General features: G+C 31.1%; 1 protein-coding gene across 1 annotated transcript in view; it reads right to left on the bottom strand.

Annotated features, from left to right (window-relative positions):
• The window catches only part of LOC137929857 (nose resistant to fluoxetine protein 6-like), a 32,382-nt gene extending 8,641 nt beyond the window's left edge, over window positions 1–23,741 (bottom strand). Inside the window, exons 1-2 of the mRNA XM_068772978.1 lie at window positions 23,501–23,741; window positions 2,295–2,476 (exon numbers count right to left, since the gene is read on the bottom strand). Of these exons, the coding sequence (XP_068629079.1) occupies window positions 2,295–2,476; window positions 23,501–23,741 (423 nt within the window). The remainder of the gene's footprint in view (window positions 1–2,294; window positions 2,477–23,500) is intronic.
• Between the last annotated feature and the right edge of the window lie 2,975 nt (window positions 23,742–26,716).

The raw sequence follows: 26,716 nt of genomic DNA, 5'->3' as shown, positions 1-26,716 counted from the left end.
TGCCCTGGCAGATGACATAGTTCTCATGTTTTTGTTTAAAAAAGTTTCTAGAACACTTTTTAAATTAATGTCACTGCACTTAGTAGCATATTTACTTTGTGGCATTTTTATACAACAACTTTATTTGATATTAAATTTACTGTAAAATAAATAGTAACTAAATTACCGTTATATTTTTACACCTATTTTTTTATCTAACCTTATAACTAATTGGTTGGAATTAAGAAATGGCGGCATTTTAAAAAAAAATTGCCGGGAGCTTTGATTTATTTGTGTTTAATTCAAAAATACGAAAGGTATACAGAGCACATTCGAATGCAATGATTTTTTTTACTAAAATGTATTAAAAGTTTTTTATAAAAATAATGATTGTGTTTTATCTGTAACTGCCATATTGCTTGTAATATTACAATTATCATTTCAGCCAAAGGACGTTCGAAGCCGAACATGTAGCATCTTTCGCCTACTTTAACAAAGACGTATCTCCATCTTGTAGGTGGAAGTCTTATTTTGGTCTGGCCGATCCGCGATCTCCATGACAGAACATTAAAGCCTCAGTGGGTATCTGTTCTGCGCGCTGTGTAACCTTTAATTGGTGAGTTGGCAAGCCATAATAATATCTATTAGATAGATAGATGACGGCTTTAAAAGTCGCTGGATACAACGTCACTCCCAACCGGTGTTATTTGAAATTTCTAAGAGAAGCCATACATATCACATAATGAATGTTCTACAGATTAAATTATGATTATGAAGAAATGTACAAAAGAAATAAAGTTTTATGTTAATATAGTATTCTATCTATTAAAATGAGATATTGAAATTCTTACATTGAATTCCAAGTAAAAGTTCGATGTGGATATATACAAATTTACATTAGAGACGTTAAAGATTAAATTGATCGATTTCAGATAACCATGATTCAGCGCTCACACTTCGCGTCTGTTGATTGACGTTTTAACAAAAGCACATTTATTAAAAAGCCAACAGCCACCAGCTGCCTTCACTCGCGTAAATCTGATAACGCAAGTAATAACGAACCGTTCCGATGTATTGACAAGCATGTTGGCATATAAAAAAATCGAAATTTTACAACGTTATATCTTTTTGTCTTCCACTGAGGCTTGTGTATCATAGCATGATGTTGTATTTTTTTTAAATTAATTTGTACAGAGAGTAATATTAATTAACGTTCCGCCTAAATTGGGTGATGGAATAGATCACTTCGTAGAAAATCTGTTTCCTATTTTAAAGTGTTACCTATGTATGTGATGTTCTTTCTGTTAATGATTACAGATATTTATTTTTTTTGTTTTTTTTTTTTCACTTCCATGTTACCACGAGAAACCCTTAGTAAGCGACAGACAAAATTTCATACTGCAATAACCGGACTTAAAACAGTATTTTTACCAAACGTTTCCTTTATGCTCTTTACTTATATTTTTTTATGTTTAATTATCTTTGGTTTGCCAATACATGTCCTATCACAAGGCTTGACGTTGATTTATGGGACTTGTATACAACTGTGAGATATCTTATCACCTTAATAAAGTGATATCTACGTCGATATAAGCCGAAGGTAATGAGTCGAGGTCAAACATTTCAGACCAGTTGGCAGTATATAATAGTTAGTATTTTTTGAATTATGACGTTGTCAATAAGCAAATCTTTTTTATCTGGATTACTTTATTATCTTTTACATTTTTGTAACCAATTAACAATTTATGGGGAAACGAACACAAAATTACATACTGTAATAATAATATGCAAAATTATTTCACTAAGTTAAAAATAGTTAAGTTGTCATTCATTAAATAGTGTATCAGCTGCTCCCTCCCCTTTGCGAGTTAAATTTCGTAAAATCATTTTTTAGCTTATATTTTTAACTAGCCTCTAATCGTCGAAAGCGACATTTCTTCCAAATTACAAATCTCTTAACCTTATGGTTCTAGATATATCGCACCGCTGTGTTTTAAAATGTTTTAGACTTTATATTATACTTATCATTGGACTTATAACTCTTTTATAGGTAAAATTAATTTAGTTAAATGTTTTAACAATTGGACATAATGATTATTGATTATTTATAATCAATCTATCGATAATTCGCACTTAAGAATCGATATCATCATTTTGAATAACTTAAGTCAACTCCTGATATTTTTAAAAATGGCCGGCGGGACAAATATCATGTCTATAGTTATTATTTTCTAGCAGACTCCTTATAATAGACATTAATTCTATTAAGTAGATGCTGTAGTGTGTCTCTATTACGTGTAATAAAAATAGCTTACCTGAGGTATATGATCAGCATCGACGGTCAGATTGATTTTGGCTACGAAGAATGTGGTATTGAAGGGCGGTATTTGTGCGTAGTACTGTTTCAGCTGAAGGTCGCTGCAGGCGTTCTGCGATCCCATCCAATACTCGTTGCCGAACATAATGTTAGGGCTGTAATGTCCCGATGCATCGAAAACTGAAAAAGTAAAAACGGTTGTTTACTTTTAATAAATAAATTAATAATATTTCATGTAACCTCTTTAAAGGAAAGTTAACACTATAGACATTTTTATTCATTTTTAGAACCGAATATAGCAAACACCTTCAGCTGCATCTGACCCTGTGTCAACTTCTCTGGATAAATCTAAATCTACGAGGGAACCATTTTCAAAGCGTTCCAGCCGAACCGTTCGATTCCTGACGCGTCTTTATTTGTAACTGTATTCCTCTGTATCCTTAAACTTCAAGTTTTAAACTAATGTTTAAATACTAAGCACCGTGTTTGTTATCCTTGGAATTTTATGATTTTGCTTGCTCGTTTGTAATCATTTCAATTTGTGTGTATTAATGTTTACTAGATTATCTAAATTCCCTATGAAATCATCATTATAATGGAAATCATTATAATGGAAGAAAGACACTACACACCTTATTGACATCATGTGAACGACTTTATCTTATAGTAATTGGTAACAGTTTTATTATTTATTATTTACACCTGTAATTGGAGACCTCTAGTGCTTTCCTATCAGTTTTTTGATACAGGATTTTTTTAGTATTACTTTTCACATACTTTTTTTATTTTTACTCTTCTTTTATTTGTCATATGATCTAACTTTCCTCTTCATTCAACAATTTAATTCTATAATTCTCTAGCATTCTTTTACTTACTATTTTCCTTTCATGCATCACCTCTCTTTCTTCACTTCGTTCCTCAAATATCACAGGATAAATCAGGATAAATGTCACATTTTTTCTCTTTTAGGCTTTGTTTTAGTGCTATTTTGTTTTGAATTCTTATTTCTTATATTTGTTTAATACAGGTTATCACATTTTATCACATACACAATTTTCAATTTATTTACAATTCTTTCTTTTATTTATATCTCTCTATTTTGTTTGTGATTCATATTTTATTTTTGTTTAGATCATCTCCTATTAACTAGGTAACTAGTAACAGTTACCTGTCCCATCACCTGTCACAAAGAATAATAGTAAATTCTACTCATTTCTTTATCTAGCCAACGATTAATTTTCTGACTAGTAAAAAGTCAGTCAACAGTTAATAAAATAAAAAGTGTCATAAAGAACTTTACAATTTATGTGAGAAAATTTTGTCTATGACAATACTTACAAGGACACAATTAATCTTATAAACGATGACATTTATAGGAAGCCATTAATCGAGGAGTGCCCGGAAAGAGATCCTCAGAAAAACAAAATTGATTGTCTAAAATGCATGTTTTTCAATGTTATATCTATAAAAAGATTTGGTAAGCATAACGCTCGAAAGATTTTGAAATATATGGTTCATATATAACATTGTTAGGATACCTGGTGTTATAAATTACAATGTTTTCGTAAAAAACTGCACACTTTGTGATAATTATTATGAGCAGTGGTAGCACAGCGGTAGAGAACTGATACTTGTTATCCTAGGTCGCGGCTTCAATTCCCGCATATTTTATTACAAGCCACACTTTGTGCTTTAATTGTATATGATTGCCACTGTTCATAGACATGTTTCAGAGGATTGGTAGCGTACTCTGCGTACCTTGATACCATATTGCGACTGTCAACTCACCTGTCAAGTTAGGCGATTCAAGTATTTCGTCCCATAGATATCTTTCGAGTAGTCCTATGCCTTGCAGTAGGCGTCTATGAGATGAAACGACGACGACGGCGTAGCTGAATTCTTTGAAGGATGTCATAGATTATAGTCGAGCTTAATTTTATTATAATTTATATGCAATTTAGCTTTTCTTGTATACTTTGGTCGTAAACGAGTGAACGCTGTATATTTTAGAGTAGGCATGAATAAACGTACAACAAAGTGTCATGAATATACTGTAACTGCAACTACAGTTCTGGCGAATTTATCAAATATACATAAACTTGCTGAAAACAAAATTAACTAACAAATGTAGTTGTGCAATAACATAAATTTCTTTGAGGAAACTTGAGGAAAGTAACTAGGAAACTTTAATCGAGTAGATCTTATTGCGAGTAATGGCAGTGTGCATTATATTTGTATAGGCCTTTCAAGAACTTTTCTCTTTATATGTATATGGTTTGATATATATGGTTATATATGGTTTTCTGTATTCCTCGCTGTTGAGTAGTACGTTAATATAGTAATGAGTTATTTTTAACCAAATTCTATTTAAATTCGTTTTTTATATTGTTATTAGTCTTGTTAAATTTTCAATGTTGGAACATAAATCTTATTCATCTCGGAGAAAAGGTAAGGGCTAATATCCACTACCCAACCGTACAGTGTATTTGCGCAGTACGAATTCATTACGTCATATTTTTTCAAGTCCTCAGGTATGTTGGCTTCATCACGATATTTTTCTCCCCTTTCTTTAAGTAGTGGCGAAGATAAACAATTGATTCAAAGAAGTTCGCCTGCAGATTCAAACCCGAAATCTATTATCGTAAGCCAAAGTTTTTAACTGCAAGACTAAACAGGGTGATTCATATTATAGGTGAAAGCTTATACATAGCTTATATATTATATATAGTATACGCTATCCACAAATCAATGATTCAGAAATAATAAATAAGGTATTGAAAAAATAGCAAGGAAAAGCATGAATCAATCTGTCCCTGCAGACTTCGTGCTCCCTGAGATTATTTGTCTGTTGTTTATATCAGTGTATATATAACTTAACACGATATTAATGATTTATGTAGAAAATTATTTTACATTTTTAGTTGTAATGAATAAGAGGACCTAAAAATAGATATTTTTTAGTACTTTTCGAAGGTTAAGCATGGTTTCTATTTGTTACTTTATCGTTTCTCTTAGCGCTGTCATAAATTAACGTTGTCAATGACATTATTTCTTGGAATACTTTTACATCATAAGGTGGAGGGCGTCTTTAGCAAGAGGCCGACTATTCAGGTTAGCTGTTGCACAAGTAATACAGTGTTCCGGTTTGAAAAGCACAGCGTCAAGCTAAAATTACTGGGCTAATTAGACAGAAACATGCTACGCTTAAAATATTTTTGAAAATGTATATAAAATTCTCGTCCTCGTGTGAGGGTGAAGGAAAATGACGACTTCGTGACCAACAATACCAAGGTCTCGACTGTCGTGGATTTCCTGATCCCTGGAGATGAAAACCTTTTTTTGATTATGCAATGTTTCACTATAGAACGTGAATATCCGTGTCATAGAGCTTAGTCATAGTTTTTTTGGCCATACCACACCCTCCTTGTTTCTATTGCATTACCTATATTACTAATGATTGGATACAGGTAGCCGTTTTGTTTCATAAATTTAACACTCTATTATTAGCCAGTTACAAGGGGCCGTCTAGGGAGCGAATGGACTAGAAATGATTTTCTACTAAAATAATAATGTGATGTGAAATACCTTCTACAATATAACACATTTTGTCGAACAAAATTTAAAAAAATAAACACGATAGATAAATATAATCAAACCATTTTAACCAAGCCTTCGAGAGCATTGCTTATAGCAATACTAAGGAAAACTTTTAACAATGAAGAGAAAATTCTATTTGATTTTTTTTCTTTGCATGCTAAACGTTCCCCATTATAAAAGACTTCGGAGACTTCAGATCAGTTGTTGTTTCATGCTAACAATAGAACTAACTTTTTCTACGATCCTTTGGATTGAATTATTGTTCTAACTTTTCTGGCATACTCTGAGGATAGTATTGTTTCGAAGATGTTAGTTTACTCTTGTACAGGAGTTCAGTTTTGTTCTTGTTTCATCTGCGTTTTAAAATTTTACCAGAAATATTCGAATTGTTATTTAATCAATTTAAGCAATAGTATTCGTTGCACTACATTGTGCAATAATGTTTTTAACAATCATTAATTATGGTTTAGATAATAAATTATACACCAGCCAAATATGATACAATAATCATTTATTATTAGCATCATTACATAAGACGATAAAGAGGAAAAAGAATAAAAAATGCAACTGTAATGTAACAAGTATGGCTTCATTAAAAATAAGCCCCCATATTTTTGGTATGAATCATTAAACTCGCGGATTTTGCATCGTAGAAATATAAGAAAGTAGAAACATTCGCCGAAAAAAAATATTATTATATGCCGAATACATACTTGGGTTTTTGAGTGAACTTATTTATATAAATAACAGTAAATATAAATCTTTTCTTTTATGTAAATCTAAACTATCTTATAAAACAGTGTCTGTAAACAGAAAGTATTATATGTAATAGTTTATCGATAGTTGCAGATAAAAGTAGCAAAACTCTTTAACGGAGTGTCGTTTGATGCAACAGGAATAACACAACGACAGCTTATCCTAGATAACTGCACCATTTTGCACTGGAATCGGGTCAATGCTGTTCCGTTATTTTAACTTCAGAGGAGCTATTTTTCACAGCAATAGCACCATTTATCTGTAATAGCTTTTAAGATGTTAAATAATAGTCTGAATCGCTAAGTGACGATTGAATCGAACACAATAACATTCTCTTCTTGAATTTATCTTTTGAATATTCATCTAACAAAAAGTTGCAAGTCACACCTATAGTAATAATATTAAACCCTTATATTCTATTCGGTGAACAGAATTAATACTAGAAAAAGAAACAAAAGAAGAAATAGTTTTTATAGATTATACGTGAACATACGTCGAGTTAAAATTGAACTTGATGTTTCATGTCTGTAAAATAAAACTTTTTTTCGTACTTCAATCATTAATGATTGTGAATTATTAAATAGTAATTTTTTATATTACGTTGTAAAATAATCGTGACTTAAGCACTAAGCTAAAGTTGTTGGATGAAAATGCATACTTTAAATTTATTTATAATAGTGGAGCCTACCATAATCCTCTGTCCCTCTCACTTACTTACAAAAGTGCGGTCGAAAAAGGGTTATATTAATTGTTTTCGGAATATAGCATAGTTTTTTTTTTCCAAACTGGTTTAGATGGCTTCGCATAAAAGTAAGTTTTCACGAAAAAAATTATTATATGTATATAGCATTTGTTAAGAAAATAACATAATAAAGATTTAGAGAAAGTTAAAAAGTGTTCACACTGAACTAGTTTTTGTCGTTTCAGCTCATAGACGCCCACTGCAAGGAATAGGCCTCCCCTAAAGATATCTATGGGGGGATAAACCATAATCGTCACGCTGGACAGGCGGGTTAGTGATCGCAGTGATATTATGATACGCAGAGGTCGCTCCTGCTCATCCTCTGAAACCTTGTTTGTGCGAAGTGGCAATTTTATATAATTAATGACCAAAGTGAGGATTATATAAGATCAAGCATCCCGGGAATTAAACTCGCAATCTACGATCGCAGCTCTCATTCCTCTATCGCTAGGCCACCAATGCTCTAGTTCTGTCACTGAACTTGTTTTATTCGAATAATACATTATATTACAGAAATAATATATTCTTATACAATACTGATGATATTCTCTGATCAAATTTTTCATACAAAAAGATTCTGGGCAATGTTTTTTTTTTTAAATATAAAGTATTCCTTTATTTATTTACACTTTATTGTGCATCATAGATAATAACTAAAAAAAGGAAATTATTAATCAGGGCAATCTTTATCAGACAACCTTGTTTTTTTAATAGTAACTCATTTATTTTTGTTATAGATATCCACATACTATTAAAATTAATAATATAAAATCGTTGTAATATTTATGAAATATATAATTAAGTTATAATTGCTATATCTAAATATTTTCATAATTAAATATTACAAGGTGAATATGGCAATTAGCGTCTAATTCAGTAGACGTCCTCCAATTTTCGTACTTTCACTTTAAAGTATCTAATTTTATTATTATAATTATCACGTCAAGGATTATCTTTAGAAATATTGCTGATTGTTAATATTGTAAATAATTTTGTAACACTATTAATAGTAATAAATAATTCTGAAGATAATCTTTGCAATTTTAAGTTATTGTAAACTAATGTATGAAAAGGTTGTGTAACTTCCCACATACATGATTTCTTCATAACGTTTAGAGTAAGCATTTTGGAAATATTTACAACTAAACCTGGTGACAAATAAATGGTAAAAACATTTTGTTTCACGACGTTTTTTTGATATTTCGGTTGCAAATATATTTGATAACATTTACCCTACTACGTTTAAATATAACCTTTTTTCGCCGTAAATCTTCAATATAAATAAAGAAGAAAAGATGAAAAAAGAATGACTTTTAAATATATTTTATATTCTATTGCTAATATGTTAATTTTCGTTGACTGATTTGATTTCTGCATTATTTATTTTTATTTTTGATGTTAATTGGCAAATAATTATTAAAATAACATTTTTATTTAATTTACAATATATTATCTTCATCATTACAGTCCATAGAGGTCCACTGCCAGAAATAGGCCTTTTCCAAAGATATCTATGGGGATATACTATAATCGACAAGCTTGGCAGGTGGGCTTGGCATGTAGAGAACGTTGCTGCCCATCATCTGGACACTTTCTTTAGAGCAGAAGCAATCCTACCTAATTAATGCACAAAGTATTAATTATATAAGGTTTGAACCTGCGACCTATGATTGCAAGTCAATCCTCTGCCACTGCTCAATTTTCAATTTATCTTTCATTCTTAGTCACACAATGTCTAAAACATTATATTATTTGTATTATGAATAGTATTTTTATTATATATATATATAATACAAATATATGATTTATGTATTTTTCTTAATTAAAAATCGGATTAATGTTTTCATTATTTTGTTTGAAGAAATCGTTGTTTATCTACATCCACTTATAGTGATGTTACTCAAAGTCCTTGGTTCTTAGTTATATATTATATTTGATATTTTAACTGCGGCTGTTTGAGTTCAAACAAATAAATAAACAAGTGAGGAATAAATTTTGCCTGTGTGACAGGAATTAAATGCATTAAAGTTTCGGAACTGTAAGTTCGAAATGTTGGGTCGTTAAATGGAGATAAGCTAAGATTCTGTGATCACTGCAGCGTGTCGTCTAAAGAGTCATGGTCGTGCGTTGTCCCACTTTACGGACACTTCTCCGTTTAAATATTGCATTTCCTCGTTTTGATGCATTTGATGTTATCGTGACATGGTCTTAAAATTAATATATGAATTATTTAATTCTTTCGCCTTGAAAGTAAACTTTCCCCTATATGATATAAGTAGCGTAAAGGTATGTATAAAAAATTCAGAGTGCGATGAAATATTCTTTAATTAAAATAACAATACAGATTTTCACTTTTAAAAGATAATTAAATAATTTTATACGTTGGAATAAATTCACAATAAAGAAAAATATAACAAAGGATTATAACATGAGCGAAATAAATTATTGGTATTTAAAAAGTAAGTTAATATGTGTATTACACACCGGCAGCTTTAGATAACTTTACACGGTATGTACAACAATGTAGCAACAGCACGGGCACTGACCTTTATTCCGTACCAACTGTTAGTAAAAGGGAAAGTAGCAAAAGGTAACGATAAATCAATAAGATGTAGATAATTATTTTTAAATTAAGATGTTAATGGGAAGATTAAAGCTATAATCTATATGGTATAACTGTTCATTTATTTTAAAAAATATTGAAATAATGTACTCGTACTACGTACTTCAGCCCTCAGGCCGAAAACAATGGACGCAATTAAAAACATTAGAATAATTAAAAATATAGATGTTAACGCTTAAAACTAATGATCTGTACGTACACCCTTTTAAAACTTTTTCTGATTATTTCTAATCACCTGTCTAAAGCGGTCACTCGTAAATATGTTATATTTTTTTTCATGTGAAATGCGGCAGGTTAGTAACTTCTGACAGTGCAAAGTCTGCAGGAATAAATTGTAAAGAATAAATATTTTTAATACGCAGATATCCGAATTTTGATAACGCTCTTTTATTATTACACTTATTATCACTTTATACTATTGATTTTTGTATACGGTCAAGTCGTCGGTTCAGCCCATAGACGCCCACTGCCAGGCAAAAGCCTGCTCGAAAGATATCTATAGAGGCCTATACAACAATCGCCACGCTGGGCAGGCGGATTGACGATAACAGTATTATGGTACGCAGAAGACGCTGCCGTCCATCCTCTGGAAACTTGATTGTAAGCAGTGACAATCCTTTATGATTAACGCATAAAGTGTGTGTTGAGGATGAGGATATTATGATGAGGATATTTGCAACTGGAACCAAGGTCCTTGTATAGATCATACACATAGCTTATTGAATAAGAAGATATTATAATATATGAAGGTCAGATTATAACGATTACTAAAGCTGAAATAGAATTTCTTCTAACTTTCATTGGTTAAAAGTTTCATGTACTGAACATCACAGTGTCTTTGTTTATCGTACTAATTTAATTAAATCTTATAGCATATTTGATTAATACTGTAAGCAATTTCGTTTTATGTTTTGTTAAAAATAATAGCTAAAATAAAATAGCAAATAAAATCTAGCAAGAAAATTTACTCTCAACAATTATTATTTATTAGTAAATAAGGTTTACTTTTAGTACATCAACTTCGTCCAAACAAAACGTTATTATAATTTACATCTTGACAATATTTAACAAAATCCGTACTTTTAAAATTTCAATATATTTTGTTTATAATTTATGACTGTTAATAAGAGTTGGATGTTACATCCAATAATAACAACAAAACCATATATTTAAAAAAAAAGTAGTTGATATGTACTCCAGACACACATGGAATCCTGCATTTTGAATTAAAAAACTTTGAATCTCAACATTTTGTTTAGCGATTCTGAGCATTGTTAGTATATTGTTATAGCCTGCTCTATTTACATATAACACTTGGTATGATTTACATCAAAATATATCAATATTGTTATGAAATAATGAAGTTAGAAGGTTTAATCAACTAAATCGCCATTATTGCAACAATAAGTGATCTTCTGTTGGACATAGGTCTCACTTATAGATTTACCATAATACCGATTGGAAGCGGCTTGCAACAATGTTTTTCGCCGACCTTAACAAAATCTTCTGTCTACTTCGTGGGTGGACGTTCTCCACTACAACTTATGGGCTATCTGGCTTGCAAGCTGGTATATGGTCTGGTCTCTGCCACTTCACCTGGCTAGTCCGCTGGACTATATTTGTCACTTTTATTTGTCTATGAACCTCTTCATTACAGATTGATTCAATCTTGTAGAGAAATACCTAGCATAACCATCTCTATAGCTCGACAAGCGGCAATAGTTATTGATAATTTGCGATAATAAAGACTCTAGGGTCTTTTTAACATTTAATGATTGTCTAAACAAAATGCCATTTACGTATATATACACCATGTGGGTAAATATTTGCATTTAAAATGGTTAATAAAACAGCTCTGTAATAAAATAGCTATTTACCTATTTGTCGAGCCCCGACAGTGTTTTAGAGGGTCTTATAAAATCCTAGTTTTCATTACTGTTACGCTCCGTTATTGTCCTTAGAGACCCATCAACTTTTCCTCTACTATAGTGGTAATGCTCTGGTTCGTACGCTAGCAAAACTTTGTATAGCTGAAAATTTCCCAAACAGAATAATGAATAACAAGCGTGTTACTTTTACATATCGACACATCTCCGTAACATGTATAAGTAATTGCCATTAATGTAATTATTAAATGAATTAATGGAAAAGTTAATTAACGTTTCAATTCTATTAGCTTGTTCAACAATTCACTTTTGTGAGCGGATCGAGGTGTTCCGAAATGGACCCATTAACATTATAAATGAATGAACACAGAATATGTAATGGCCTTAATATTGAGACAAGGGATGCGAACACCAGAGACGATATTTTAACGAAGTGTTTTTTTTTTTTCACTCCAACATTTTACTCTAAAATATAACCGTGAACATGGCATAATTTACAAATACATACGGGATGATTGTCTATACGCGTAAAAGAATTGAAGAGATGATTAGCAAATTTTTCAACAAAATTCTTTAAAGCTTTCACACCTATTTTTTATCACTCTGTATAAAGTCACGACTGAAATAAGTTGTCCTGTCTTGTCTCTGCGGGATGGTTTCCACAACCATGCGGCACTGCACTCGTTTTGCCTCACTGTAATAAGTTACATTGCTTTATTATCTATATGGATGCGACAGGCTAGAACTCCTGACAGTACAAAGTCTGCAGGGACAAATAGTAAACAATAATAAATGAATTTTAAAAATGTTTTCTCATCATATTATCATTACGTTATTTATTAATTCTAAAACTATTGATTTTTGGACAGTATATGCAATATTAATAGGTACAGCAAATAAGCTAGACGTTAACCTTTAATTCGTACATACGTATAATCAATCACATGATGACATTGACAAAAACATATTGTTAGAAGTATTTAACTAAGACCCATGCGTAGCGATTATTTTAGTGTTTAGACATTTTATAGTTTAGACATTATATTAGTGTTTAAATATATAATATTTTCACGTAAATCTGTCGAAATGAAATTTAAACATGGCTACTGGGACACGTTATGTAAAAACAGGTGACATACACTTTTTCCTTAGCCGACTTGTGTTCTACACGAGTTTTCTCTTCTCCGTAATACATAAAACTGGTTTAAAATTGAATTCTTGCGTTGTCGAGTCAATTCAACCAATGAATAAATCTGATTTATTTTTATAATATACATTTCAATGTTGAGAGATTCAATTTTAAGAGAGTCTACTAGATTATAAAGTTCAATTTTAAGAGAGTCTACTAGATTATAAAAACATTGATGGATTTATTATTAGATCTTCGCTTGAAATAACCTTAAAATAATTTTTAAATGAAGTAAAATTTTATTGTAGTCGTAAAAATGACTTTTTCCTTATTCTTTCTTAGATATAAGAAGTTTAAAAGAAAGGCATTCAAACAAAACTAATTATAAATAATATAATGAAATAAAATGTAAATTTATTTTATTAATAAAACTGTACAGCAGTTATTAACTGGACGACTATTATTTTACTTAAAAACTAAATAAATCCGTGCTAATACTTTTGAGAACTAAATGAAATGCTTTGTTACTATAAACTCTTCTCTTTGTCTCCAAGTATGACAAAGCGGTGTTGATAATTGTCAGCAACACTCTTCCGGTCGAAATGATTAATAAAATAGATATTTTTTAAAATCATTACACTATTTTAGAATAAAACTAACGACTTTTTGAGCGTGTAAACATAAGTTTTATAGCAGAAAAGAAAACATTTCAAATAGTTAAAATCAAAACACTTTTAAATAAGTCGATCAACTAAATCACACTGAAATAATTGGACATAGTGTGACCAAAAAGTAAGGTAAAATTGTCATTAAAAACCGACGAGAGCCACGTCCAAAAAATCAAAAATTTAGTGACTGAAAATCATTGCCAATAAAGCTTGGAAAAAAACATTTTGAAGGATGTTTTGTGTGTGTATTGGTCATATTGTTCCGCTACCACCATATTCGCCTGATTTGGCTCCATGCAACTTCTGACTATTCAGGAAACTCAACGGCAAATACAGTTTTGACACAATTGAGGAGATAAAAACCGAATCGAAGAAGATCTTTAATACTATACCAGAAAAACTATTCCGTCTGTTTCGTGGACTGGAAAAAGAGTTGACAATTCTGCTTTTTATCATACGGGGATTACTTTAAAGAAGATGAAAGTGATTTGGAAAAATAAATAAACAGTTTTTTTTTTTTATTTACAAATTCACTTGACCTTTTGATCACAGAATTTTAGTTAAATAAAATTCATTCTCAAAAATTTTCAAAAGTTAATTTCACCTAAACAAAGAACCCAAAACCGACTATTTAAAATCTCGTTAAAATTGCTATAATTTTATTATTAGTTACTTATATAAAATAAATTGACCATTACTTCAAATACAAGCAACGACTTAATAATATACGTTCAAAATCTTGAAAATTGAATGTTGTTTGCATTATTACATGTAATAATTAAAATTATAATACTATTATTTTGATCAATAATTCCAGGTATATTGAAGGTGGTAAATATATTATACTTTTGAAGTTGATGTAATTCTAGACAAGAATAAAATGAAGCATGTTCGTTAGCGTGTAACATCTAACGCCAATGCCGCAACGGTCAATGCGTGTGAGTGAAAAGAATTGCTCACTTTCACGGATTACTTATGAAATTGTGATTTACACATTACGCGCGTTTTGCGCAAGCGGGCGCGGCGCGCGCGGCCTTATGTCACAGGCCCCTTTACAGTTGCCCAATGTCTACTTACAATAAATACTGGTACCCATCTCCAACAATCGCTTGATTAAATATTATTATGTAATCATTTATTGACTACTATAAAATATACAAACACTTTTAGAGTAAGACCGCTCTTAATTTATTCAATACCAATAACCATCATCATAATTTCAGCCGTAAGACGCCGATTTCTAGACATGAATCATCCCTAAGATTTTCTTTTTTTTTCTTTGCACCCTTAACAAACTCATCTGTCCACCTTTTAGGTGGACATTCAACCCTGCGCTTGCGAGTCCGTAATCCTCACTCCATTACATTAAAGCCCCCGCAGTCATCTGCAACCGATGCGACTAAAAATTTTACAGAATTCTAGTTCGAATTTTAATTTAAAAGTCTTTCGAATTCGGTAGCTGTCGCTGTCATCATTGTTCTATTAGATATTATATTGTTAATGGAAAATATACATAATAATGATTTTTTTTCCTTTCAAAAAAGTAGGAACAAATGTGTACGTAAGTCATGTACTCCACAATAAGATAAATATATTCCTCCTCATTGGCATCCACGATACCGATCTTAGAAATTAAAGATTATTTGTTTTATGAGCCCTGAAAGTATCGACTAATCTAACTCTAACATATTAATTTAAGCGAAATAAATGTTGTATCTTTGTATGCAGTTTATATTATTGCAGAAGATAGGTCCGAGGAAATAATTGAATTCGACAAAACCACGTTGTCTATTTTTGTTACAAAGCGGTAGTTTGTAAGCGTAACTAAGTCCCTGTTTGAATGAGACTGGAGCTTAAAGATAAAGTCAATTGTGGAGTTGAGGTGTTTATTTTATCTTAAGCTTACAAATACAAAAGCAGAGCGTAATAGGATTATGCTTTTCAAACGTGTATCACTAACTCGAGCAAAAGTAGCTCAGCGGTAGAGGACTGTGACTTGCGAATCCAGGTCGCGTGTTCGGTTCCCGGGACACAATCTCATATAATTCATTTTTCATATATATATATATATATTTATATATATATATATATATATAAATGTGTATATATATATATACATGTACATAACAGCCACTAATTACTTATAAGTTTCCAGTGGATGGGCAACAGCGTCCTCTGAGTACTATAATACAACAGTACAATCGCCAACCCGCCTGCCAAGCGTGGCGATTACGGTATATACCACATAGATATAGTCTTGGGGTGGGCTATGCCTGGCAGTGGGTGTCTACGGAATGAAACGTAATTTACTAACATAAATTTCCAGTACGTTCTGTTTTTTGATTTCGTTTCGCTTCTTTTCGCGATTAAAATCAATAGTTTAATAGGCAAAGCTATCTATATACACAAATCTTTTTAGATAATTTTGTTAAGATAGTTTAAAAAAAATAATTGTTGCAATTTTAATATGTTTAAAATGAACAAAAGATTAAGGGCTCGCTCAGGAAGCTCGGTTCGGACCGTTACAATATAATTTCATCATTTCTCTTTCATATTTAAACTTCCATTTAGAAAATGGTTTTTATATATTTTTATAATCCTACTTTACTTTCTCACCTTTTAAAAGGTATCGGTAAGACAGTATTTACTTATTTCAACATAAGTAATCTAACAAACCCATATCATGATTGAATGTAGCAGCTTCGCAAGAATTAAGTAAGATAAAATTAGTTGAAACATGCGTGTACAAACTCTGCGTCATATTCACCCATAGATTATTATCGAGGATATATAAAAGATATTGTTATAAAAAAATTAGAATCATTTTGATTTTGAATCTTTGTGTGGCAATAGACAATACGCGTAGAACGTAGATTAAATTTATGGAAATTATGTCATTAGTTATTCCATTACAGAAAAATATAATAAATTAGATAGAAATATTTCGAAAATGTTTAAATTTACATTCATCATTATATCACTGAAGCGTTTACCGCTTGCAACATTTGTTATCGATTTGCGGAATTGAATATGTGCTATCGAATTTATAATACAGTTACATTGTTATTCCAAACGATTTCACTGAAAAGCAGGAAAATTTGCTATTTTTAGTTGATATAAACGATTTTACTTTTTTAACAAGTTCTATTTTTTAATAGTTTAAATATAACGTGAAGATAATTTTTGAACGGCGAACGTTATTTATACTATTTCTAAAGATTAAAGTAATAAATTTAAATTTTCGAATTTCGATCAAAAATTGTAAATAATGACATAGGTTTACTTTGATCGCATCATGGAGTTTTAATCTTCTTTCGATTATTATTAAAGTAACATCTAGACCCGAAAAAGAAAAATATTTAAGTCAGAATAGTTTCATCATCATCACCATCACTGCTAGACAAAGACCTCACTGTTCATTTTCAATAGGATTGAAAACGGCCTACATCCAGCGTTAAATAATAAAACATAGTTTACGTATATCGAATGTATAATTAAGAGCAATAACCTACAGCGGCCATAGATTTTGTAATACCATAATCCAGTTTTATATAAAAGCGAGTCGTTGACTTACATTTAATTTCATTCATAAGTGCGAGGCAAACGAGTTCTATAATCGAAAACAGGTGATGATGTAATAATTGTAGTTTGAGCAATACAGATTTCTCTTGAGTGTTTTAAAAAATGTCGCTATGGTTTCAAATATTCCAAACGCGATGAAATAACACTATTCACGTCAAAATTTCTATACGAACATGACTACGCAGTTATTATTGGCAATTTGTTTACATTGACGAAACAAACTCTTTCTTTTATTATACTTTCGTGTATGTGTTATTTTGCTATAGCGGTTAGTTGGCAAAAGAAAACGCTTTTGCTAAATGCTTTAGCAAACAAATAGCGCTGTTTAACACTTTTACTTTAAGTAGGACTGTTTGCAGGCAACATTACAAAAGAGTACGAGTGTGGTCCTGTTCAAGGTAGATAGAAAGCAAAATTACCGGCCTATTGACATATATCTTGTTACATAGATTAGAATCACTATGGGATCGAATTGAACTAAAAAAAATTGAAATGTGGAGACCCATAGAAGAATGAAAGTAATTAACATAGCCCAGTGGAATCGTAAGTTGAATAAGAGGTAAGTATGTCACATACGGTATAGAACACATGATCGCTGAGAGCTCTAGCTTCAGGAGTGGTAACTGCAGACCAGCAAGATGTCTTTGTTAAGATCATCAAAAGACACTGGATGCAGGACTAATCTAGTAGTGGATGTCCTACGTCTTTAATGATGACGATGATGATGATAGTGATGAATTTAATAATGATCGTATATGTATTACGAGGGTCTATTATTACACAAAGTACTTTATATGTGTTTTTAAACGAATTGATACAAAATCACAGTTATCTTGTATTAATTTATAAAACAATAAACTATTTTTCGCGATTAAAATATGTTTAAGAATTTTTATAAATTTGTAAAAGGTTTACAAAAATAATATTTGTCTATCGTCTCAAGTGCTAATACCACTTTATACAGCTTATAAAATATTTCGCTCACACTCTTGAAAGAAGGTCCAAATAGTTACGGCCGAAGATAAAGGAATACTTCAACTAAATGACATCGGCCTCAGTTTTTTATGTTGCGATAAGTTTTTTATTTACCAGACGTTGATTTACTTAAATATTTTGACATAAAAAAGTAAATAAACCTTAATAAAACATAATTTTAAAAAATGACGAGAAGAGATTTAGAAGCTGTCACTAAATTCAGGAAGATATTAGTAACAGTGACGTTTTGAGTTCATTATTTTTTTTATAGTAGTACCGCGTATGGCATATGTCCAGGAATTGACGTCTTACAGCTGAAATAATAGTGGTGATTGTTGTAGAGGAAATAAAGAGTATACAAACATGATAAAAAGAACTTAAAATCTAAATAAAAAGTGGCAACTCTCGTTGGTAAAACCATAGTAGTATTTTAATTTTACTAATAGAAGATAAATCGTCTATCACTGGTTGTAGCAGACTTAAATTACTAAACTAAAGACAAGGCAAAAGATACTGCAAAAACTATCAAGTCTCGCGTTAACCTCAAGTTTGGTAGAATTAAAAATCTAAACTAGTTTATTATTGTTGAAACTCCTATTGTAGTAATTGCAGGTTGACAATAAATCTAATTTCGGTATTTAAATTCAAGTACAGAGGCATTCTCGATGCATCTGTACTAGAATAATAATAAAAAGTAAGTTTCTACACCTTTTTTTAATAACAAATAAGATTCTTAATTAATATTTTTCTTCTATTTAGTCCTATTCTTTTAGTCAATTATTATAGGGGCCACTGTACGGCCCCTCCCGTAATCCTTCATTATCCTTTCCTCTTCTTAGCGCTTCGCTTCGCTTTCTTGATTCAAGAGCGATTCCGTAAGAGCCTTTACAAGATCTGTCCATTGCAAAGCCTTTACGTTTTTGAGCCATTCACTCTGCACTGAACAACAAGACTCACTTTTTAGAAATGAACGATTAAGCTTGAGCTATTGATTTAATTTTTGTCCATCAGAAAAATAAACTGTATGTACGCTAAACATATCCATATAAACTCTTTTAACGAAAAACTGGATTTAAACTTATAACCTTACACAACACCACAGCGGGTTTAGAGGAAGATAAAAGTTATAAATTGTTAATATTTTGTGGTATGTTAGAAGCATTTTTTGAATTATAAGTATATTTTATCATAACAGAATAATGTATAATGTCGTTCAGTTTTATTTAAGTTACTTTAGTTACTATATATATATACTTTCCGTAAAAACTGTCAATGGACAAATTAAAAAAAATTGTAAAAAAATCAGTTTTTACGAGATTATTTGTGAATCATGGATAATCGTTTTTAACTTAAACAATGCACCGGATGATTAATAGAAATCGATGTACTCTGTCGTACATCAAACGTGAATGAAAACCTCGTGCGTGCTTTATGAACAACGGCAGAGCTTTAGTGTCTAATGACGAAGCTTCAAGCAGTGTTGCCGTAAGATAATGTCATTATGATTGTCCCCGAACAAAAAATATATTTATACAAACAATAGTATAATTACATAGTTTTATGCAGAATAAGATTACATGTGAATTTAGAGGACATAAACGTACTAGATTATAATTACGTATATATATATATATATATATATATATATATATATATATATATATAATAAAATAAATCAGAAAAGTATTGTTCAACGCAAAATTCGAGAATTGCTTTACCAATTCGGCTAAATTCTTTTTCCACATCTACGTTAAGAACCGAAGCGTATTCTTATGAAAAGTTATTCAAAATTGCGAAATCCACAGATTAAATAAAAACACTTGTTATTTCGTGTGCCATTATTTATTACAATAAAAACTTGTGATTATGCTTACTAACATCTTTCAGTTCACAGAAAAAACGTAATAGTATGTACTCGTTATTTATTATTGAGATATTAATTCGTTAAAGAAATTGATCTCTCTTAAATAGGTTTTATTTTTTTAATGAACTGCGACAGGCGAATAACTTTTGATAGTACAAAGTCTACGGACGCAATTTGTACAGTTTTAATTATCGATTTGTATTATAAACATAATCTTAATATTTATTGCAATATTAGCGTGACTATTGTTTAAAGGAATATTAACGATAAACAACTAACGTAATTAACTCATACATAACTCGCGTGAAGATAAGATCGTCTTTCCTTAAATTACGGCACACGCGCGGCATGCAAACAGATACTTTGTGTCTCGGCATAATAAGCCTTCGACTGAAGAAAAAATAAAAGATTTTTTTTTTAATTACCACAAAAATAGGTCAGTGTTGGAATAGTGGTATCACTGGCCGCGACCCACTTGCATTAGTGCTGCCTCACGTTGTTGCCGACGTGCGCTGGGTCGGTTGTCTTTTACCAACACCTAGCTAAGATTACGTAACATTTTAGTGTACTTACAAACATAGTTTTGACATTCTATCTTCACAATCCTTACCTTGTTTTTGTATAATAATAAAACAAAAGCAATGTCAATATTGTGAGACAAAATTTACATCGAGGATATAATATACTACACTAAAGTATATTCCGGAAATGTTTGGGAATAAGAATTTAATATTGTTAGCGAAGCGACCGTCGTAAAAATATGATCAGAATCCGTCCAAACCGAAACATGAAAGTCGAAACTAAGTAGAGATAGATATCTTTGTTCCAAGATGTTGATAGCATTAATGATATATCCAATCCATCAAAAAATTGAAATCACTTAAAAATGCTTCTAATTTTTTACAATGAATATATAGAACAAGGTTATTTAAAATGAACTGGATTGTAAAAACTCTGTTATAGTTTGACAGTGCAGGCATAGTGAGGTAAGCGTCATGTATGAGAAGATCTCTTTTAAATTCAGAAGAGTTTTGTCAGTGAGATATTAGCGTAAGATTATTTGGAAAGATATTCAAATGGTGATATATATCAATCGATAAACAAGTTCGTAATCTTTGTATTTACAAAACAGGTAGAGCTGGACTTATATACGCAACTTTACAATTAATGACGACTGCTTTACTAGAAGCCTTCTTGAAATTACACGGTTTTGCTTTTCATTTATTGTTATAATCTTTTGCGGTATAAATAATCTACGGTATATCGCATACTGTTGCAGATCAGACGGCTGACTTGCTAGCTGCGGGATTCTGCGTCAAGCAACCTATCAGATAGATAGCAAATTGATGTTCACTTTATCTTACGAACGTAGAAAGCCTCTCGTGTCCTCCATCAGCCATTCGACTTATCAGAATATTTCGTAGTTATATACTATCAATAAGAAAAAAACACTTTTAATACCAAATCGCTTCGTGGCATTTTTGTTTACATTTCGTCACATATAAGTGTGAATCTTGAAAGTAGATAAGTTTTTTTTTTTACTTACAAACTTCAAATGACCCCAACCAAATATTATACAGACTTTCAGACTTTAGTTTAATAGGTAATAGGTATAGGTAGTATATTTAATTTTTATAATTTAACTGTCTACTTTATAGAAATCACATAAATTATAAAGTCTTAACTTATTAATTGTAAATATATATTATCATATAAATTAGCTAATAATTTCAAAACACTGAATAACAAACATAGCTAATAAAGCAACTGTTATGAATATATAAATTATAACTTTTGTAACCTCTATGAATAAGTAATTTACAAAAAATAGAATGGTTAATTTAACGTTATGAACATTATCTTACTTAACATATCTTGCAATGATATATTTATTTCGTAATTTAACTTTTTGTTGTACACGAGCGAAGAATATAAATCATATAAATTAGGCAAAAAAAGTTAAAATAGTTTATGACGAAGCCTCTCATAACAATAATCCGTCCCCATAAACTTTTTGGACAAGCAACGCTCAAAATCTTTTTACCCGAATAAATAATCTATTTAAGATCTATATAATTGATACTTGTAGCCATGACCACGTAGTAAAATTGGTATATTGTTAAAAATTAATTGTTGAAGGGAGACGAATATTTGCAAGCCTTGTTGGTCGGTATAATTCAACAACGGCACAGTAACGGAGTTGTTTTTTTTTTACTATGTCTTCTTTCATTCTTTACATTTTAGTGTACACTCTTTTCTTTCATTCACAATCCTTCCACACATCGGTTCCCTTACTTTACCGCATTCTTATATCACAATTTAGTTCACAATCTCATATTTTTATCCTTGTTTCTTTTATTATAATTATTCCTTAGTTGACAATTCTTTTTTAATCAACCTTATACTTGGATTTTTGTATATTTTTATTCTGTTTTATTTTTATCTATTCCTTTATTATTTTGTAACAATATTTTAACAAATTATGGCGGCGGTCTTTAATTTCGATTATTGTGACGATGGTACCACTTTCTATCCTTACTACTGCACCTCGCACTCACATCTTTACCTTGCGAATACTGGACAGCTCGTAATTGCGTGCATCACGAGCTGACCCAACACTGGGTCACAGCTGTACTAGGGATTCTCCATGAGTTTAAACCAGTACAAGTACTCAGCGAATCCCCCGTGGCCCGTTAACATTTGGCCCAGAACCGTATCCTCCTCCACTTTACGCAGCGTTATCGTTTTACAACCTTAAGGTCCCAGTAATCTGTTCAGTACGGTATGTGACTTGCCGAATGCTAATTCAACTTTCCAACCAAGGCTACTTCGTTCATCTATTGGTCCCTCGTTCCGGGGCTATGGCTCTCTTGAGCAATTTTGAGCAAATGGTGTCTAAGGGTGTGTTATTGTCAACAACATAGAACTGTATTATTCTTTTTACTTGCCTGTAGTACTTTTGAACTCTTCTTTTTATTTATTATAATATTCTGAGTACATATATTATAATGAATTTTATTTTAAATAAAGAATATTTATTTGTGATACATACTCATTTTATCATTATTTATATTAGATATAATCACTCAATTTTACATCAGTAACAACATATTTATTCTTGATAGATTATTTTATTCTACTTTTTCTCGGAACTTACAAGATCATCTGTACGAAATCGCGAAGGTGTATAAGACCGCTAATTGTACTTCTATATTGTTATTTTATTAAACAACGATTATTAAAGTGAAAAGGAATAATAAATAGTAGACAGAAAGGAAGATTTTTTCTAATTCTTCCTATGACACTTAAGAAAAAGATTTAAGATAATTATAATACGTACATATGTACAATAATAGTAAAAGTATTGATATGCATAACTCACTTTTCGAAGCCCACAGTTGTCCTTCGTTTAGAGCCACGACGTAACTGCGCAGGTCCGCGGCACATTGGTGTTTCAGCATCAAATTCGCATCTAGAACCTCGAGCCAATCGTGATGATCCACTAACCCCTTAATCCACGCCATCCGGGAACTTCCATTTGACTGCACTTCGTCCCTCGTAGAGTTCACACTAGCACCAACTACACCCACACTCAATACCACTAATGCAATTAACGGTAACATCGTACTGTATATATCACGTAAATTGTTTAAACACATTTTCAATTATGAGATTTCATTTTATATCTTTTTGACTTTCTTCCGATCACGTACACCGTGTTCCGACCATGTTGTTATATCTGAAACAATTAATTCACGTTATTTTAAAGTGTCTGGCATAAAACAAAAAGAATTGTTTTATATGAATAATAAAGCAATTAAAATCGACGCCCATGAAATTGCTTTCAAACTTTGTTTACTCCAAGAACTTACAATACAAAGCGAAAGCCGTGAGAATGAGCCCTTTGAGTAATAGGTTGCTGCAGTTAACCTTGTCCAGTATTAGGACAAAAGCTTTAAAACTAGGCTCGGTACAGTTTTTACGATATCAAACAACCCGAATTTTACGTCGTGTATTAGTTTTTCCTCGATTCGATTTTGTTGTACTATGAAATCTATTAATTTATGTAGAGCAATTAAAACAAATTGTATTCATAATTAACATTTAAAAAATTTCAAGGGAGCTATTTCCGATATGCCAAATCAAGTGCCGGTTACCACAATGGAAATAAAAATAAGTCATAGTCCGATGCTTAGGATATCACTCTTCCGATGAAATAAATCATTTCACATATTATTTGTATTTTTTTTAAAAACTATTTTTGTTTAGATATAATTAAACTACAAAATCAACAGCTTGATTGTTACAATAATTAGTTATGTAAAAGTAAATTTACATTAACGATTAATATTGACAATTAGAAACTGCTATATTTTATTAATAAAAACTATTAAATTAAAAATGACATATCTATGAAATAACAATGCGTAATGATATTAGATAATCTTTTCGCTTTTCTTCCGCAAACAGAGAGAGCATTTGCATTTTTATTCATCATGACTTAAATTTCGCTGTCGTTACGTATTTTTTTGCTTTTATTACATTGGGCATTCGTTAAGGGACGTGTTTGGCCGACGGCAAACGAGCTCCTTTAGCTAAGAATTTATGCACGTACGTTACAGAAAATTGACGTCTTTTTATATTTTTCCTGGAAAGATATTGTTACATTAACTCAGTAAGGTTAATATTTCCGCTTTAATATTGCCTCTGCACTTTACGGTAAACATTTTATAACATGAATATTTTGTAAGCGCTTACAGTTTACGAAGCCCTTAATAATATTTCATAGCCACTTCAGGAAAAGGCGGAATTATGTGTCACAAGGACTTTGGTAGAAAGAATTTGAAATTAACCTATAAAATGTAATATGGTAGTGTATTAAAATTGAGCATTGATTGCCCAGCGGTTGTGGACTGTGAAACCTGCAATTGTAGATCGCGTTTGATTACCGAAATCTAATCTTATAGAATTCACACTTTGTGCAATTATATAAGATTTTCACTGCTTACAAACAAGTTTTCAGAGGATGGGCAGCAGCATCCTGAGACTATGATAGCGTTGCGATTATGGTAGATCGATGATCTTTTAAAAATAATCTATGTAAACTACCAAAAACTGCTTGGACTTACTTCTCATTTGGAATATAAATTAAACAAAAAGATTTATCCTTTATTTTTATATTCATTTTGTACTACATAAGAATCAAAACGTTTTTAAGAACCAAAGTTACAAAGTGCTCTGAGTGTATTTAAAAAAAGAAATCTACAAATGCAAAATCGCCTTGTATAATACAAATTAACGAGTTATTAATTTTATTTGGTATATATATATATTGCTGACGATAAGAAAGATATATATAAAATATATAAAAATATCTAAATGAACGTTACACGAAAGCATCATACAAAAAATATATTTCAAAAATATTTTTAAAATTATCAATTCAGTCATCATTTACCAGAAGGCATCCATCAGTGTTTCCTTATTCCGGAAGCAAATTAAATTAAACGCTAACATGCCTAAACGAGCAAAAAATTACCGTGGGAGAGTATCTACGCCTCATTCATTACGCGGCTCTATGGATTGCAACATCTCTATGAGAAAGTGCGTTGTATCGGCGTGCCGGATAGTTATATACTAATTATATGACGAAGCCAAGTACACACTGTCATTAACACTTATGAAACAAAATTTAATAATCCAACATCACACAACAAACACTTCGTAATAATAAGGTTAATTAATAAAATAATGTGTTATAGGATTGTGTGTTTGCTTAATAAGATATACACTTTTAAACTAAATAGAATTTAATAATATACGGTTTGCTACGTTGTCGAAATTATTACATACTTAATTTGACCTTTTCTTTTGTATATTTAAATTTTTTGGCCATCGAAACATGCCAAATAATCTCTACAGATAACTATAGTTTTTTATTATTTTTTGTCGTACACTGATTCAGTTAGTTTGTCTTACAACTTCATCGTTCGTTTTAACGGTTATAGAGCGTTAAAACGATTACTTAGACTAGATTTCTTCACAGCTCTTCACAATTCCTTCTGAACTGGTTCCTATCTGGTCAAGGTTGGAGAGCTCAGTAGTCGTGACGAAGTCAACCACAGTAAAACTAAAAGGAACCTGCATGTCTATTAAAAGAAGCCAAATACAGAAGTGAGAAAAGTATCTGAAAGAATAAATATATCGGAATATATCGGAAAGAAGTGGAGCGGCTGTTTTTATTTCCATAGCGAAGTCAAAGACGAGGAAATAGAGATGTGACGGTAACATGATCTGTTTTTCCTACAATCCGTGACGTAAATGGTACGCACCGTAAATGCGGACGAGGCGTGAGAAATACTCATCCTCTATTGTTGAATTATGGTTGGCGATGGAGCCAAAAAATGTTGCATAGGGACTAAGAAGGGTCCAATAATCCTTAGCTTGATCTACTTGGCCTCTGGTGATCCTGGTCTGATGGACTAAAAGGATTCCATTGCCTGAGGTTGAGAAGTAAGGGATGCTAGATTCCGTCGTGTTTTTACTTTGAAATTTTTGTTCCCTGGGTCGATATGCGTGAACTTGTATAGTTCCGAAA

Source organism: Battus philenor, unplaced genomic scaffold (assembly GCF_028537555.1).
Source record: "Battus philenor isolate CCGP_79_NKW_IND1 unplaced genomic scaffold, ilBatPhil1.0.hap1 SCAF_5, whole genome shotgun sequence".
NCBI classification, from domain to species: Eukaryota; Metazoa; Arthropoda; class Insecta; order Lepidoptera; family Papilionidae; genus Battus; species Battus philenor.
The sequence above is the reverse complement of the archived record's forward strand: the minus strand, read 5'-3'. Positions and strand labels throughout refer to the sequence as shown.